Genomic DNA, 15,578 nt, shown 5'->3' with positions numbered 1-15,578 from the left:
CACAGTGGCTCGTTTTCCCTCCCCAATCATATGAACCCACCCACTGTTGCACATACTGGAGATCTTGTGTTTTTTCAGAATTGTTTCTGAAAGGGCCTTCGATTTGCTGTGACCCAAGAAGGCATACACTTCCAAGGCTTCCAAGTCAAGTTTATTGTACTTAGCAATCTGCCACCATACAGCTTCACATAGATGTGTTACATTCATTCAAGACGGTATAGTTTCCCACTCCCAATTCCTATAGATCAAAGTTGTAGAACCTGCAGTATTCCAAGTTCTTCACTGTGGCCCCCGGTTGCACTGACCCCGCTGCCAAATCACCCTCCCCACCCCTAATTTCCATTGATTGTACCATTGCTACCAGCAATAAAAATACTTTTTTTCATCGAGGGGAATGAACTATATGAGGATCATAGAATAGTAGCGTTGGAAGGGGCCTACAAGGCCATCGAGTCCAACCCCCTGCTCAATGCAGGAATCTACCTTAAAGCATAAAGGATTGTTGGGGAAGGGACAGGAGACCCTTCTCTTCACCTCCATCCCCAATGATCGTAATACAGATTGCTCTTTTCCTGCTGCTGCTATCAATGGGGAAAGGGAAATTACTAGGATGTGTGTGAGTGTGAGCGACCCCCAACCCTGAGACAGTATCACAGGCAGCCCTGAGGGCTGAAATGGTTGTACATCCTTGTTATAGATGCTCCAGGTAGCTCCCTTCTGTTGGGCTCTCTGTCTTATCTCACAGCTATAGTTGTCCTATACTCAGTCTTGGGCCCAATGCCTCCATGATTCTTCGCCTGCTTAGGGTCACTGCATGACCATTGAGTGCTATGTACATTTCTGTGAAAAGATCTCACCTTTCCGAAATCCTCTTGTCATTACAATGCTCTTCGCAGCCATTTATGTGGGGTGGCTAAGGGGAAAAACAAGTTAAATGGTTGAATGAATAGTCCAATGAATTATACAACTTACCAGCGGAGGAGGGTGGGGGGATCTTTCATGTAAAAACAAAACCCCTTACTTTTCCATAATAGGTTATTTTTCATGAAAGAGAAGCATCTCAACAAATGGAGCATTAGCAATGCTGGATCCAGGACCTATTTATACAAGTGAGGGTATTTAGGCCTTGTTTATAGTGATCAATGAATATCTACCCTTACATAATTATTGTCTTCGTATGACAATCCTACAGGACACTTTCCCGCCAGGAGAAAGTGAGGTGTCAGGAGAGGATAACCTTGTTGGAGGTGGATGACCACACCATTCTTCCCTTTAAAAAACCGCAAAACCCAGACAGAGAGGGAATACAGAGCTTTCAAAGAACAGGACAGCATCTGGTTAATGTGACTAGCAATTCAGTTAAAACCAGCATCATAAAACATGGGCATTCCAAATAAACTCAACAAACCACGAATGAAACATCACAGAAGGTTTAAAAGTAGTGAAAAGTTAGAGCATTTGAGAAATTTGAAACTAATCTCTTTAAAATAATAACAATGCCATGATCACCTCCACATCTATTTTACCTCTGGAAAATCTTCAGGCAATGATGACCCATCACAGTCGGTGTCTTCTGATTTCTCTTCGGAAAGTTTCCCATTTGCTTCTACAGGAAGAAAAACTCAATGAAGGAATGCACCAACACCAAGCCCAGGAGGGCTGACTGGCTTTAATTCACACATGAAATGTAAAATAGTTGTCAATAGGAGACCCTAACAAACCCATGACGGTGGGTGTGATGGACTCCAGCTATTGAATATCCAACAACCATTGCAACTCAAAAGCCAGTAGAAATAAAAGATACTTAAAGGCTCACTTAAAAAATAGAAGGGAACTAGCTGGAACTCCCCAGAAAGGACATTTCACAATTTAGGTGCCACTACAGAAAAGTCCCTTCTCTCAATGAAAAATGACAGTTTTGTAAGATTCACACAAACACCAGACTGCCCTGTTTCCAAGATATTCTTAAAGATAGCCTCCAGTTTTGAATCTGTAGCTATACAAGTTGAAACAAGGGTAAAGAGAGTTTTGCAACTGATTCAGGTCAGGGAATTTGCAAACGTATTACTTTAAACAATGCTGTTTTCACTTGTCAGCAATTTTAGGAACAAAAGTTTTCTGTGAAGTTAATGAATATCAGAATTAAGAAGGGATCTGCATCACACATAATGTTTACCTCGTAAAAATTCATCTTACAGAACTAAGTCAATTCTGAATCATCCCCTATTAGTCCTTTATAGTTGTGTCTTGGCTGCATGTAGGATTTTCTGGTGGTTTAACTTGACTGTACCTGGCAGATGGTTCCCAGATGTGGCATTACTACGGTTCAGCAGATTCTGGGCTTCTTCATCTACAACATCTAAAAGGTACTGAATGACTTCGTTGTGATCATCCTCATCATAAGAATCGTCGTCTTGTATTTCTGCTTTAAAATAAAATAAGTACACAATACTATTATTGCTGGCGAAAAGAAAATACAAAGCATACTCAAACACAATTGCGTTTCAATGGAGTTTCCACCCATCCTACATGCTCATCTTAAAATTTAATACTATTTTAGATTACTTTTTCTTTGTTTTTAATGCTAGGTAATATTTTGAAAAAATACACACACATTCACTCTTCCACCTTCACAGGAAACAAATGAAAGCATGACTGTGCATGTTTACTCAGAAGTAAATGGATCTTGCTCTTGAGAAAGGATGCTTAAGTTTGCACTCATATAAGCTAAAATTCACCGAACAGGTTTTATTTATTTATTTATTAGTCCTACTCAGAGTCTGGTCATTGAAATGAATGGAATTTAGATTAGTCATGACTTATGTTCTTTTCAACGTGTTTCCTTTAAGTAGGACTAACATTGGAGTAAAAAATAGCCAAAGGCAAGGGTGGAACCAAGTAGTCTTCTACAATAATATTATTAGTAAAAGTTTTATTAAAGTGCCAGGTGCCTACGCGTTTCGAACGCGGTTGCGTTCTTCCTCAGGAAGGAAGAACGCAACAGCGTTCGAAACGCGTAGGCACCTGGCACTTTAATAAAACTTTTACTAATAATATTATTGTAGAAGACTACTTGGTTCCACCCTTGCCTTTGGCTATTTTTTACTCCCCTACGGGGTTTTCCTTGCTTTCGCACTTGGACTAACATTGGATACAACTCATTGAGCAGGTTTGGATCTAACAATGAGTGGTTATTCATTTTTGCAAGCATAATAAACGGTTGTGCGCTTCCTTGGGATTTTGTGCTTCCTCCTCTCCCTCTGCTGTGGCTCCGAGGAAGAGTTTGGAGCTTTCAGTTACATTTTTTAAATTATTATTGCAGTTTACTGTATTGTCAGAATTTCAAACCAATTTATGAAACTGTTTCCCCACCCACAACTAACCATAGTTAAGATTAACCACAGTTTAGGGTTCGGACAACACACTGAACTGCGGGTTAATCTGAAGCAGAAACTTCTGATCGCCTCCTTCCAGCTGTGCCAGAGGAGAGAGGAGCGCAAGCCCAGGGGAAAGCTATGCTCATTCCCAACATAATAAACCATGGTTTAGTGTTATATCCAAATGCAGCCATGGTAGGATGGAAATGGGGATGTGTGTGATATTTAGGCTGCCGAAGTTTGATGGAGCCCCTGCAGCTGTCCCTTCAAAAGCAACTTGATCTCTAGCAATTAGCAGGTGATCATGATTACTTCCATGGAAGGATGGAAAGTTTCACCAGCTGATTTCTGCGTATCACACCTCTGTTAAAGGCACAGGATCAGGCTACCTGAGTTGAACCTATTTTGATAACTGAGCTTGAAGCTGCATTTTCTCAGCATCCAATCACCATGGCCTCTCTTTCTCCATGCTCCCTCCCACTTCCTCTGCTCTCATAATATAGGGATCTACGCTGCAAGCTCCTTGAGGAAGGCACCTATTTTCTGAAGCATCATAGACATATATAGGCATTATATAAATCAATGTCCGTAAGGAGAGGGGTAGCACCTTGGATATGGAATGCCATTCCCAGAGAGGCCGGTGCCAATGCTGTGGTTTTTGGTGCCTTTTTATTTTCCCAGGTTTTTTAGTTTTTGTTTTATTATATTGTTGCATTTTATGTCTTTCCAGTTTTCTGAACCGCCCGGAAAGCTTCAGTTATTGGGTGGTACAGAAATGCAAATATCAACGACGACTTGCACCACTCAGTTACCCTTACCTGAGTTGTTATTGTAGCTGGAAAACTCAGACGCCTGACTTATAGCATCACTTGGGGGCCTCGCTTTAGATATGGCGACATGTGCTGGCCCTTTTGGCTGGTGGCTGTTGTTCATTTCACCATTGATCTAACAAAATCAAGAAGTTTGAATCAGTTTTCTTCTTAAGCATGGCTTGCAAAGTAGGTTAAGCCGTTTTGGCCCCAGGATACAAGAAGGGACGGAGCTCACTGGTGGAGGATGTGCTTTAAATGCAAATGATCTCAGCTTTATCCATGGTCTCTCCAGGTAGGGCTGGGAAATAAGCTTCTCTGAACCTCTAGAGAGCTGCTGGCAGTCAGTAAAGCAAATACTGAGCCAAATGGACCAGTGGTCGGACTATGTATAAACCGTCAAATGCTCTTGATTCCCATCCTGACTTCCAGTTTAGCAGCAAGTAACAGTTTGGTAGGCCTACCCAAATGAATTTTAAACCTAAGAATTTTAAGATGTTGCGATTGTTATTTTAATACTGTATTATTTTTAATACAGTATTATTAATGTTGTTAAATATTATTTTTAATATGCTCTTTTAACCAGTTTTATTTATTATATTGTATTTAATGTTGTTCCCCGCCTCGATCCAGAGGGAGAGGTGGGTAAGAAATATATTATTAGTATTAGTAGTAGTAGTATTTATGATGATGATTGTCCTTATGGTTTGCTGTTAACTACGAACCAGGCAAACTATGATTTGTGCAAGCCACAAACCCCCTTTGGGTTTCTGCTAAAGGTCAACACATGGGCAGGAGAAGTGTGCTAAACTCATCCCTTCCATCATCGCTTCTATTGGCCTCTACATGTGAAGGTAAACTTTCAGAGGCCCTTTCTACACCTAAGGGTTATCACAACAAAATGGAGGGATCATACAATAGTAGAGTTCGAAGGGGCCTATAAGGCCATCGAGTGCAACCCCCTGCTAAATGAAGAAATCCACCTTAAAGCATCCCTGACAGATGGTTGTCTAGCTAGGCCTCTTGAAGGCCTCTAGTGTGGGAAAGCCCACAACCTCCCTAGGTAACTGGTTCCATTGTCATACTGCTCTAACAGTCAGGAAGTTTTTCCTGATGTCCAGCCGGAATCTGGCCTCCTCTAACTTGAGCCTGTTATTCCATGTCCTGCACTCTGGGAGGATCGAGAAGAGATCCTGGCCCTCCTCTGTTTGACAACCTTTTAAGTATTTGAAGAGTGCTATCATGTCTCTGCCTGCTCCCAGGATACCCTGAGTGGCATTTGGATGCACAGGAACGATCCCGGAATGATCCCGGGATATAGGGCTGGTGTAGACATGCCCAGAGACTCTTATCTGTGGAGGCTTTCTCCGTGACTTGGCCCCTGATTTTCTAATGTGGGTGATAGAAAGGGTGACAGAGAGGGAGGCAGGGCTAGCGTGCTCTTCCTCCTGGCATGTTCACGCTACATTAAAATGAAGCACCTGAAGATGGCTATAGTCTCTCCAATCAAACACCACTGTTTGGCAGGCAAAGTATGTTTGCCCAGTTCAGATGTAACAGCAAACTATGTCTTGCCACTAAACTAGAAATTGAGGAGAGTGAAAGAAAAGGAAGGAAAGAGATGGGGAGCGCAGGAGCCGAAAGTTCACTTTTGTAACGAAAACCTATGCAGTTATGTCAAAGACAGAGAGACAAGGCTGCTCGGATAACATCAAACATGCATATTTTTAAAGCACCATGGAGGGTTTTTTAAATTCTTGAAAACTCAACAAATCTACCATCTAAAGAGCCAATAAAATCAAGCATGGGAAACATGTGGCCCTTCAGATGTTGGCCTGATACTCCCATCAGCCCTCACCACTGGCTATGCTGGCTATCGACTGATGGCAGTCCAACAACATCTGGAAGAGCACCTGTTCCTCATCCTTACAATAAATGGTACTACCGGATTCATGTTTGCTTAAATTTTGGATATCTAATAATATTTATTACTTCAACAGTCTAACATGTTGGATGCAAAGGTTCCTCTCCTTTGGCAAAGGAACACTCCTTTTGTCGGAGGGAACTCCTGCTTCAGGAAAAAGGAAAACTTTGGATCTTACCCAACAAGACTAATATCAGACTAATATCATGGCTAATATTTTTTCCCACCAGTCTGAAAGGACAAAATAAGTACTTCCCTCCCAGTTAGCAGGTTTTCTTAGTAGCCTGGAAATAATTTTAACTCATCACAGGTGACCAGGAAATTGGCTAATTACAAGTCTGCATTAACTCTTTAGTCAACAACTCCCTAAACATACCTTTATGTTGTTAGCTGCAAAGCTTTTCATTTGCACTGACTTTCAATGTTTTTGGAAAGCTTGAGATTTTAATGTTCTGAGAGTTATTGGGTTAAAATTTCACTGTTCAACTTGTGCTTTAGGTTTTAAAAATATAAATATGTAACAGCTTGTCCTAAGCCCTTGGCATAAGAGATTTTTAAAAAAGCAGTAAATAAAATGGAACAAGTTGTCTCTTGCTGCTGATGCAAAGATTTGGTATCATTTGTATAATGGGCACCATATATCCTGTATGCCAATGCACACTTCTCTATAGTTGCTTCTCTGATTGCCAAACGGCTCATCCCAGTTCATGTTCACTCAGCCACAAAGTTTCCCACATGCAAATAGTTTGAAAAATACCACTGTGGTCAACACTGGTAAATTTACACAGGAGTGATAACCACTTGATGGCGCACATCCGTCTTGCTTACAATCATGCCCCACACCTGGCTTACATACAATGGGCTGTGGGGTCACTAAAGGCGCACTTTGTCATGATCTTCCACAGGTGGGTCAGGACCTACAAGTGGGTCAGGACCTACCATTTTGTTTTCTGAGGAGAAAGGACTTCCTCCTCCCCTCCTGCCTTGAAAACTGCAGGTGTACTGTTTTGCCTCTTCCTATTGGCCTGGAGGGTGCAAGAGCTCTACCACTTCATTGCTGGCCTCCATCCCCTGAGTGCTCTTGGAAGTGGGTCCCACATGGCTAGGTTGGAGGTCCAAGGTAGGCTCCTCCCAGCTGCTGACAAACTGAAGACCACTGTAAAACCCCAAGTGCACCATTGATGTAAAATTTGTCCTACGCCAAATTGTTGCCCTTTAACCATCTCATTGTGGCACCATGCCTCCTGCTGTAGCTGTGGATGTAGCTCGACGGTTTCTGCTTACTTACCTTGGGCACACATGCATCAGGCCCTAATTCTGCTTTGCCATAAGGTTCTCCATGAAGATGGCCTAAAATAACGAGGGAGAGGAGGATAGGATTTGTTATTTGTCTACAAATTACTTCTATGATTTTGGATTCCCCAAGACAACAAATTTAACCATCTTGGGACACAAAGTGACATCCCTTTCTTCATTCACCAGCTCACTGTCAAGTCTTTGGAACATTAGAGCTCCCTACACTTTTATCTGGGCCCAAGGCCAGCAGGCTTTCAGTGTTATCTTTACTTATTAGGAAGTAAGTCCTCTTAGTGGAAGGGCTATGGTTCAGTGGTATGGCCCATGTTTTGCATGTGGAAAGTGCCAGGTTCAATCCCCAACTCCTCCAGGTAAGACTAGAGAAACTCCTGCCTGGATCTGTGGAGAGCCATTACTGCCAGCCAGCGTTAACAATACTGGGCTGGATGGACCAATTATCTGACTCAGCATAAGGCAGCTTCCTAAGGTCCCATGTAAACTCACTTGGACATACTTTCGAGAAATCATCCATAGTGCAGGGATAGTTAGTCATGATTTCTGAAGTACCGTATTTCTTCGATTGTAAGACGCCATCGATTGAAAGACGCACACTAATTTCAGTACCACCAACAGAAAAAAAGCTTTGATTCTAAGAAATAATAAACGCACCCACGATTCTAAGACGCACCCCGTTTTTAGAGATGTTTATATGGGAAAAAAAGTGTGTCTTAGAATCAAAGAAAAATGGGATTAACAGACAGCTATCAGAATCAACCCTTAAAAAATTATACCCTTACCATTATGTTTGATTGAGCTCAGACTGAAGCTATCTTGGCTTTTAGTTTTCGGAAACACTGGATGGCCGTCCCTGAAATAAGAAAAAGCACCATATTCAAACGTGTGCAAATTACTTGAAATGTATTTTATTTCACACATATACACACCTATCATCAGATACATTGTTAGTAAGTATCCATATCCATAGCATTCTAAAAAGATTTCCCCTGATGGCCTGAAATCTGTCCAGATCCCCCTTAAATGTTCTGTACAGCACCATGAAAATTGATGGCGCTATATAAATAAATATTAATAAAATTAATAATAATAAATGCATTCACCTCGTTAGCTACCAAAAAAAGGTACTAATTCAATCATTCATGATTTATTTATTTATTTATTTATTTATTTATTACATTTCTATACCGCCCAATAGCTGGAGCTCTCTGGGCGGTTTAGTGCAGAAGGAAACTCAGATTTCCAGTGCTGGATTGGCATGGATTAAAAGCAGAGAAAGCACCAACAATACTGAAATTAAGTAGATCTGGCTCTCATCAGTGTTGGGATCGGAGACTGAGTTTCTGCCATCACGGAAGAAAGGCAGAAATAAATACATTAAAGACTTATCGGTTGTAGCTGTTCCCAGGAAGTACCTGGTTCCTTTCAGTATCACAGTTGGAAGTGACATCTCCAGCGCCCTCCTGGCTTCTTTCAAAGTCATTCCCTGAGTGCTGATCCCATTAATGTAATGGATGATGTCCAATGTACGGAGAGTCCCCTCCATGGCTGCAGTAGATTTAGGACTGATGTCACTAATGTACACCACTTGAGAAAGGCTGTCATGGCCGCCTGCAAGAGAGATGCCTGGACAAAAGGAAAAGAAATAGCTAACATAAATGCCCCTTCAGGCTATGCTTTTACGAGGAGAGTACTGATTCTACAGCAGAAATGGGCAACCTCTAGTAGTCTGGGGGCCACGTTGCCCCAACAGATCCCACTATGGGCCACAACCGAACCTCCCCTTTCCATTCTGCACTGCTGAAATTTGGTGGTGTGGCTGCAGCAGCTTGTCTGAAAGAAAAATCACTGGCTATTTTGCAAAGGCACTGGTGGGGGCTGCAAAGTAAAAGCCTGTGTGTTTCCCACCCCTGTTCCACAGCAACTAGAGGGCAACCCAAGGAACTTCCATGCAACAGAATACACTACAACGTTTTGGATTACCGAGCTCTTCTTTGTGGCATGTTAGGTTCACGTCAGGCAGCAAATGTGGCATCATAGGGATCTTGGGTAACTCCAGAACACGTCCGAGCACCAGCCTAACCATCTTTGGGGCAGCTCGGAGGAAACTGACCGCATCTGTGTGGCTCATGTTAGTGACATCTGTGTCATTAACCTGTGAAGGTGAATGTTAGAGAGAGAGAGAGAGACAGACAGAGAGAGAGAGAGAGAGATTTTAGTTGTGACACAAGCCAACATTTCCAGATAGCAAAATGATTGCTTGCCACTGTTATTGACTAACAAAATGCCTGTCATTATGACAGTGGGATAGGGTGGGCGGAAGTAGTAGTTTGCATGAGGATCCCTGCTGGACAGAGGTGGGGCTCCTGCTCCCACAGCTACCATAGAATAGTAGAGTTGGAAGGGGCCTATAAGGCCATTGAGTCCAACCCCCTGCTCCTTGCAGGAACCGAGACCATTGGATATAAGACAGAACTACAGACAGTGGCCAGATCTACACCTTGTGTGAAATCATTATGAATGTGGAATAAAAATCAGGATATAACACTATCAGCGTCATCAGACGAGTGTTTTATTGCATGCTCGTTACTGAGCACTCGCGGATTTTCGCAGGTCCTATTCACGACGTCGTCCACCTCCCATACGCCAAATACAGCCCTCATGGAGCCGGAAAGCTGGCCCTGCTGCAGTTGGAAATCCAGACCTCAGGGTTTCCCCTGATGGCCACACCCCTTTCCCTCAACCACCAATTGTTTGGTAGTTAAGAACACAAGAAGAGCCCTGCTAGATCAGATCAGGGGTCCCTCTAATCTAGCATTCTTCTCACACCATCTGACGACCAGGGACCCACAAGTGAAATAGCACCCTCCCGCCCATGTTCTCCAGTAATTGGTATCCTTATAGGCATACTGCCTTTAATACTGGAGGTAGTAGCCATCAGGACTAGTAGCCAGGGATAGCTTTCTCATCCATGAATTTGTCCAATCTGCTTTCAAAGCCATCCAATTGGTGGCAATCTTGTGGTAGCAAATTCCATAGTTTTTAACGATGCGCTGGGTGAAGAAGTATTTCCTTTATCTGTCCTGAATCTCCCACCAATCACTTTCATGGGATGAGCCTGGGTTTTAGTATTAAGAAAGAGGAGAAAACGTCTCCTTATCTACCATCCATAATTCTATGCATAATTCACTCAAGCTCCAAAATGCTGGGATATTGCAGCTGTTAAGGGTCATGCCTTTAACAGGCATATTATTTAGGCAGCAGGGGTATAGTATAGTATCCTATGCTGTAGTTAGATCCAGCATCATCACTACCCAGTTTCCTCTGAATCCCTTTCTCCCTGCACGGGTTTTGTAACATAATAAAGATGGTTTTGCAACATTAGAAAGGTTGCAGTTTCGAATTCTGCCTCACCTTGATTAGGCGATCTCCAGGACGTAATCTCCCGTCACTTTTGGCAGGATCTTGAATGACATCATGGATGTAACAGCCAATGTTGTCATTACCTTTGGTCACCGTGAAACCAAGGCTACCCTTTTCCGATTTAGTTAGGACAACATGGAGTTCCACCTCCTGTAAGGGAAATGGTCATTTCAGAACACACCAGATTGGCAACTAGCGAAACACAATTCCACTGTGTGTGTGTGTGTGTGTGTGTGTATCTATATGCAAATATAGTTCAAGACAAGATGAAACAGCAGATAGTTTAGCACATGTCTGCCACAGATGGTTCTCATGGGGTTTATATGTTGATTACCAAAACAACTCCGAGTCAGCATCTGCATTAATTAGGAATCTACTTGTAAGCAGATATGGAAATCAGGGCCTTCTCCAGTTTATTTGTGAAAATTAGGGCCAAAGAAGACAAGATGATGAAGCTTTCTGATTGGATCACTTGATGTTTCCACCAGATATTTTCACTTTACTTAAAAACAGCAGCAGAGGCTTCTGAATTTGGTCAGAGTAGAGGGGTGGGGGGTGGGGCAGGTTTAACCCTATAACCTCATGTATCTAACCCCAGAAGCTGCTAAGAACCCCAAAGTGGAAAACATCTCTTGGATTTGCTTAAAACACTGTTTCCCAAATTTCTTATAGATGAGATAACATTCTTCTTCTTAATTAAAACTAAAAGCACACTACACTTGTACTCAGAAAGGTTTGCTTTTACCATGCTCAAGATCGTGACAATTGCCTGCCACTAGAGTTGAGTTGCTCTTATGGCTGCATTAAGAGTGATCAAACACATCTGATGCAGAAATCCCATGCGATTACCCATTCCCGAAGAAGTTGAGAGGAAAGAGACAAGGCCAGAGCAGTAAATCATGCAGAGATTCAACGGGCAGCGTCCTTTGTGGGCTGGTACTATGGGCGCACAGCAGACTCCCATTGTTTAATTTATTACTTGTGACACGCTGGCAGTTCTCTTGCGGAACTGTTGTTTTTCTTTTGTTTATTACATTTATATGCTGCCTTCCTGAAAGAAGTGTACAGGACTCTCCACGCAAGTCCCCTCCCCCCAAATTTATTTTCACAACAACCTTGTGAAGTAGGTTTGGCTGAGAGAAGATGACTGGCACAAGGTAATGCAGTGAACTCCATGGTTGGATGGGGATTTGAACCTGGGTCTCCCCAGACCTAGTCCACCACCATAACCACCTTGCTTCCCAGCAGAATCACACTCCTGCCAGACCTCCAAACAGCTGCAAAGTACATGCTTTTCATACCAGATTCAATCTCTAGCATTCACATGCAGGGCTGGGAAACACCCCTGCCCCAAATCCTGGAAAGCTGCCACCGTTCAGTGTAGCCCATCTAGATGGATCCATGGTCTGAATCAATATAAGGCAGCGCCCCGTGTTCCTACGAAGTGGTGCAGTCCGGAAGAACTTAACCACCATATTCCACGAAATGTGCAAATTAGCACAACAGCCCACCATAGGCAACTATGCAATGTCTGTGTTTTACTGAGTTTGCCATGCTACACACACACACACACACACACACATGCACACTATGATTGAGAAGAAAAGTGGGAAATTACTGGTTCATATTCATCAACATGTTTTTCAAGCGGGCTGAAAAGCGATACCAGGCCTCCCTGCGGTGCCGTGAGCTCAGAGGCAGAACAGCTGTATTTCTCATTTGTTGATCCAGGTGTGACGGTTCTACAGCTTGGTATTGGAGCCAAATCAATCAGCAGATCAGACGAAGGGGTACTACAGGATAAGAAGGCAGAACAATTCGGTTGGCGCCAAGGTCATTGGGAGAGGGCTGGGTTTTTATTGACGCAAGCTGCAGCTGCAATTGTGTGAGATTTATTTAACTTCTTTTTCAACCCACTTCTCAGTTCTGAAATGGGACCTGCAGGGCAGTTCACCATAGATCAGTCTCAGGGACAAACTTGAGGTGGTGCAGGTAGCCATGTTTGTTAAGGCATGCGTCTGAATAAGTTATTGTGGCCCACGAGGCAGAGAATCCCTGTCCTTGACAGTAAAAATACAATCATAACAAATTAAGTAACTAACAATCCCCCTCCCCTGGAGCGTGTTCAGAGGAGGGCAACCAGGATGATCAGGGGTCTGGAAACAAAGCCCTATGAGGAGAGACTGAAACAACTGGGCATGTTTAGCCTGGAGAAGAGAAGATTGAGGGGAGACATGATAGCACTCTTCAAACACTTAAAAGGTTGTCACACAGAGGAGGGCCAGGATCTCTTCTCGATCATCCCAGAGTGCAGGACACAGAATAATGGGCTGAAGTTACAGGAAGTCAGATTCCGACTGGACATCAGGAAAAACTTCCTGACTGTTAGAGCAGTACGACAATGGAACCAGTTACCTAGGGAGGTTGTGGGCTCTCCCACACTAGCGGCATTCAAGAGGCAGCTGGACAACCATCTGCCAGGGATGCTTTAGGGCGGATTCCTGCATTGAGCAGGGGGACTCGATGGCCTTGTAGGCCCCTTCCAACTCTACTATTCTATGATTCTATGATATGCAAAATCTGCTGCCTGAGGCCTCCCCACTATGCCTAATGGTAGGGCCAGCCCTTCCTGGGCGTGATTTTTCCCATCAAAAGGGGTGTGTGGATGAAGGGAGCTCATCAGCCCAGGCACTTTTCATTTAGCACACTTCAAGTGTCGGGGCTTTGCAGGAGAAAAGTATCTAAGGCAACGCTCCTACTGCAAAAACTAAGGCCCTTCACTCCCTGCTTAATACATGAATGGGAAGATCTATACCTAACAAGCATGGGTGCCCCGGATCAAGTCTAGTAGGACTCAGAGTCACACAATTAATCAAATTAAAAACAAATAAGCCATAAAATAGGCCTACAAAACATGCCTGTCCTCCATTTTTGGTTTCCTAGGTGACTCATGAGAAGAGCCATATATCGTACGAATAGTTTCCTCCTGGCTGCAGGGTGTTTCATAAGGACTATGTGCTTGAGTAGCTGATTTGTTTGGGGTTTGGCACAGAGCAGAGCTCCACTTGGGGCTTGCTGTTTGGGCCGCATTGGCCAGAAGCTCTTCCCCTCCACTCCCGCTGCTGTCGCTGTCGCTGTCTCTCCGAGAGGGGGACTTGACGCACTTCTTGTTCTTGTCCGCAGCTTCATTTTCATCAGAACTGTCATCTTGCTCTCCGCTGGATGGATGAGGGTTTCCTTTGCCGACATCAGGGAAAATTTGAGGAGGGGAGTGGATAGGGGTCTGTAAAAAGAAAAAGAAAGGCGTTTGGAAGAGATACAAGCAATTACACTGACTGTAACTTCAGGGAGTGGGTGTTAAGGAGGGTTCCATCCTTAAGGCACCCTAAAAAGAATTTTAAATGAATACATTTGACCTAAACCAACAATGTTTAGAACAGGGGTGTTGAACCTCAGGCCTGTGGGCCACATCTGGCCTGCTTGGGGTTCCCCCAGATGGCCACACACCCGTCTCCTGCCGCTCAATTGTTTGCTGGTTTCCCGGCTTTTGCAGTTTCCCCCCATTCTAAAAGGTTGATATGCTTCTTCTAAGGCTTAGCAAGTAGCAGTAAAAGCTGTAAGCTAAAATATGCTGGTATTTGGGGTATTTCTCCCCTTCCCCTTTGGTTCTGCTCCCTTTTGCCTTTGGCATTGCCCACCGCTGGGATGCAGCCCCAAAGATTTTCAAGATTGAATTCAGCCCTTGGGCTGAAAAAGGTTCAGAGGCTAGTCGATTAAATCAGGCTCAATTAATTAAAAAACCCAAAAACTGAACTGATGCCAAAAGTGCCCCCAATCAATGGGCCAGCAGATCTAAAATGACATACTAGAACGTCAGATGGAAACCGCTATCAGAGATGGGGCAAGAATTCTAACTGAGCTTCTGTGGAGTCAACTGGAGTCAACTGTGGAGTTGACTATTAACTCACCATTGACTATTGTGTTGTCTGAATGCAGCCACTGCTTCCCAAAAAAGAAGAAGCTGCTTTCCTCAAATCTGATATGCTATCATTCTTACCAATAAAGAGGGATCAATTTCTGGAAGTATTCCAGGGAGTGGCCTGCAGAGGAGAAGGGTGACCTCGGGGGATGTTCCTCTGAGAGCTGAGATGACTTCCTAGAGGAACAAGAGATTGAAAATAAGGGTGTAGATCTTATTTGATGTGCCTAAAGACATCTACTACTAAACCAAGGGAACATGGAGAAGTGTGGCTAACCTGCTGGGACAATCCTTTTAGAGAAGATCCATTCACTTTCAGGATGACGTCCCCAACTTCAATCTGCCCACTTTCTGCAGCAGGCTGCCCAGGAAAGAGCTTTTTAACCCTGACTATGCTGGAACCTGGCTGTTCTGGAGAAACGCTGTCTTCCCGACAGAAACTGAAGCCCAGGCCTGAACTGTTTTTCACTAGCTTCACCTCGAATGTGTTGTCTGCAAAAGAAACATCAAGACATTCATTATCAGACAGATAAAGGTGGATAAGGCACATCCACAACAAATAGAAAGCTGAAAATTGATACACGTGCAGCCAAAGATGCTCAGATTGCCAGAGAGGACTGAAGAAAGGATTTTTTAAATGTCTTTCATAAGAAACTTGGGGAGAGAAGTCCGTCTGAGAGTAGTGGTCAGAATTCTAGAAGTGGGCAAACCACGAAACATGGAGGAGTGTGGGTATAGCCCCATCACAGACTTTA

At 43.5% G+C, this 15,578-nt stretch overlaps 1 protein-coding gene across 1 annotated transcript in view; it reads right to left on the bottom strand.

Moving 5' to 3' along the window:
- PTPN13 (protein tyrosine phosphatase non-receptor type 13) overlaps positions 1-15,578 on the bottom strand; it is a 172,869-nt gene that overhangs the window by 11,174 nt on the left and 146,117 nt on the right. The window contains exons 28-40 of the mRNA XM_063136332.1: positions 15,101-15,315; positions 14,902-15,000; positions 13,763-14,127; positions 12,463-12,637; positions 10,836-10,994; positions 9,405-9,576; positions 8,837-9,047; positions 8,204-8,274; positions 7,399-7,460; positions 4,196-4,322; positions 2,291-2,422; positions 1,527-1,606; positions 858-913 (exon numbers count right to left, since the gene is read on the bottom strand). Coding sequence (XP_062992402.1) covers positions 858-913; positions 1,527-1,606; positions 2,291-2,422; positions 4,196-4,322; positions 7,399-7,460; positions 8,204-8,274; positions 8,837-9,047; positions 9,405-9,576; positions 10,836-10,994; positions 12,463-12,637; positions 13,763-14,127; positions 14,902-15,000; positions 15,101-15,315 — 1,924 coding nt within the window. The remainder of the gene's footprint in view (positions 1-857; positions 914-1,526; positions 1,607-2,290; positions 2,423-4,195; positions 4,323-7,398; positions 7,461-8,203; positions 8,275-8,836; positions 9,048-9,404; positions 9,577-10,835; positions 10,995-12,462; positions 12,638-13,762; positions 14,128-14,901; positions 15,001-15,100; positions 15,316-15,578) is intronic.

Source organism: Elgaria multicarinata, chromosome 10 (assembly GCF_023053635.1).
Source record: "Elgaria multicarinata webbii isolate HBS135686 ecotype San Diego chromosome 10, rElgMul1.1.pri, whole genome shotgun sequence".
Taxonomy (NCBI): Eukaryota; Metazoa; Chordata; class Lepidosauria; order Squamata; family Anguidae; genus Elgaria; species Elgaria multicarinata.
The sequence above is the reverse complement of the archived record's forward strand: the minus strand, read 5'-3'. Positions and strand labels throughout refer to the sequence as shown.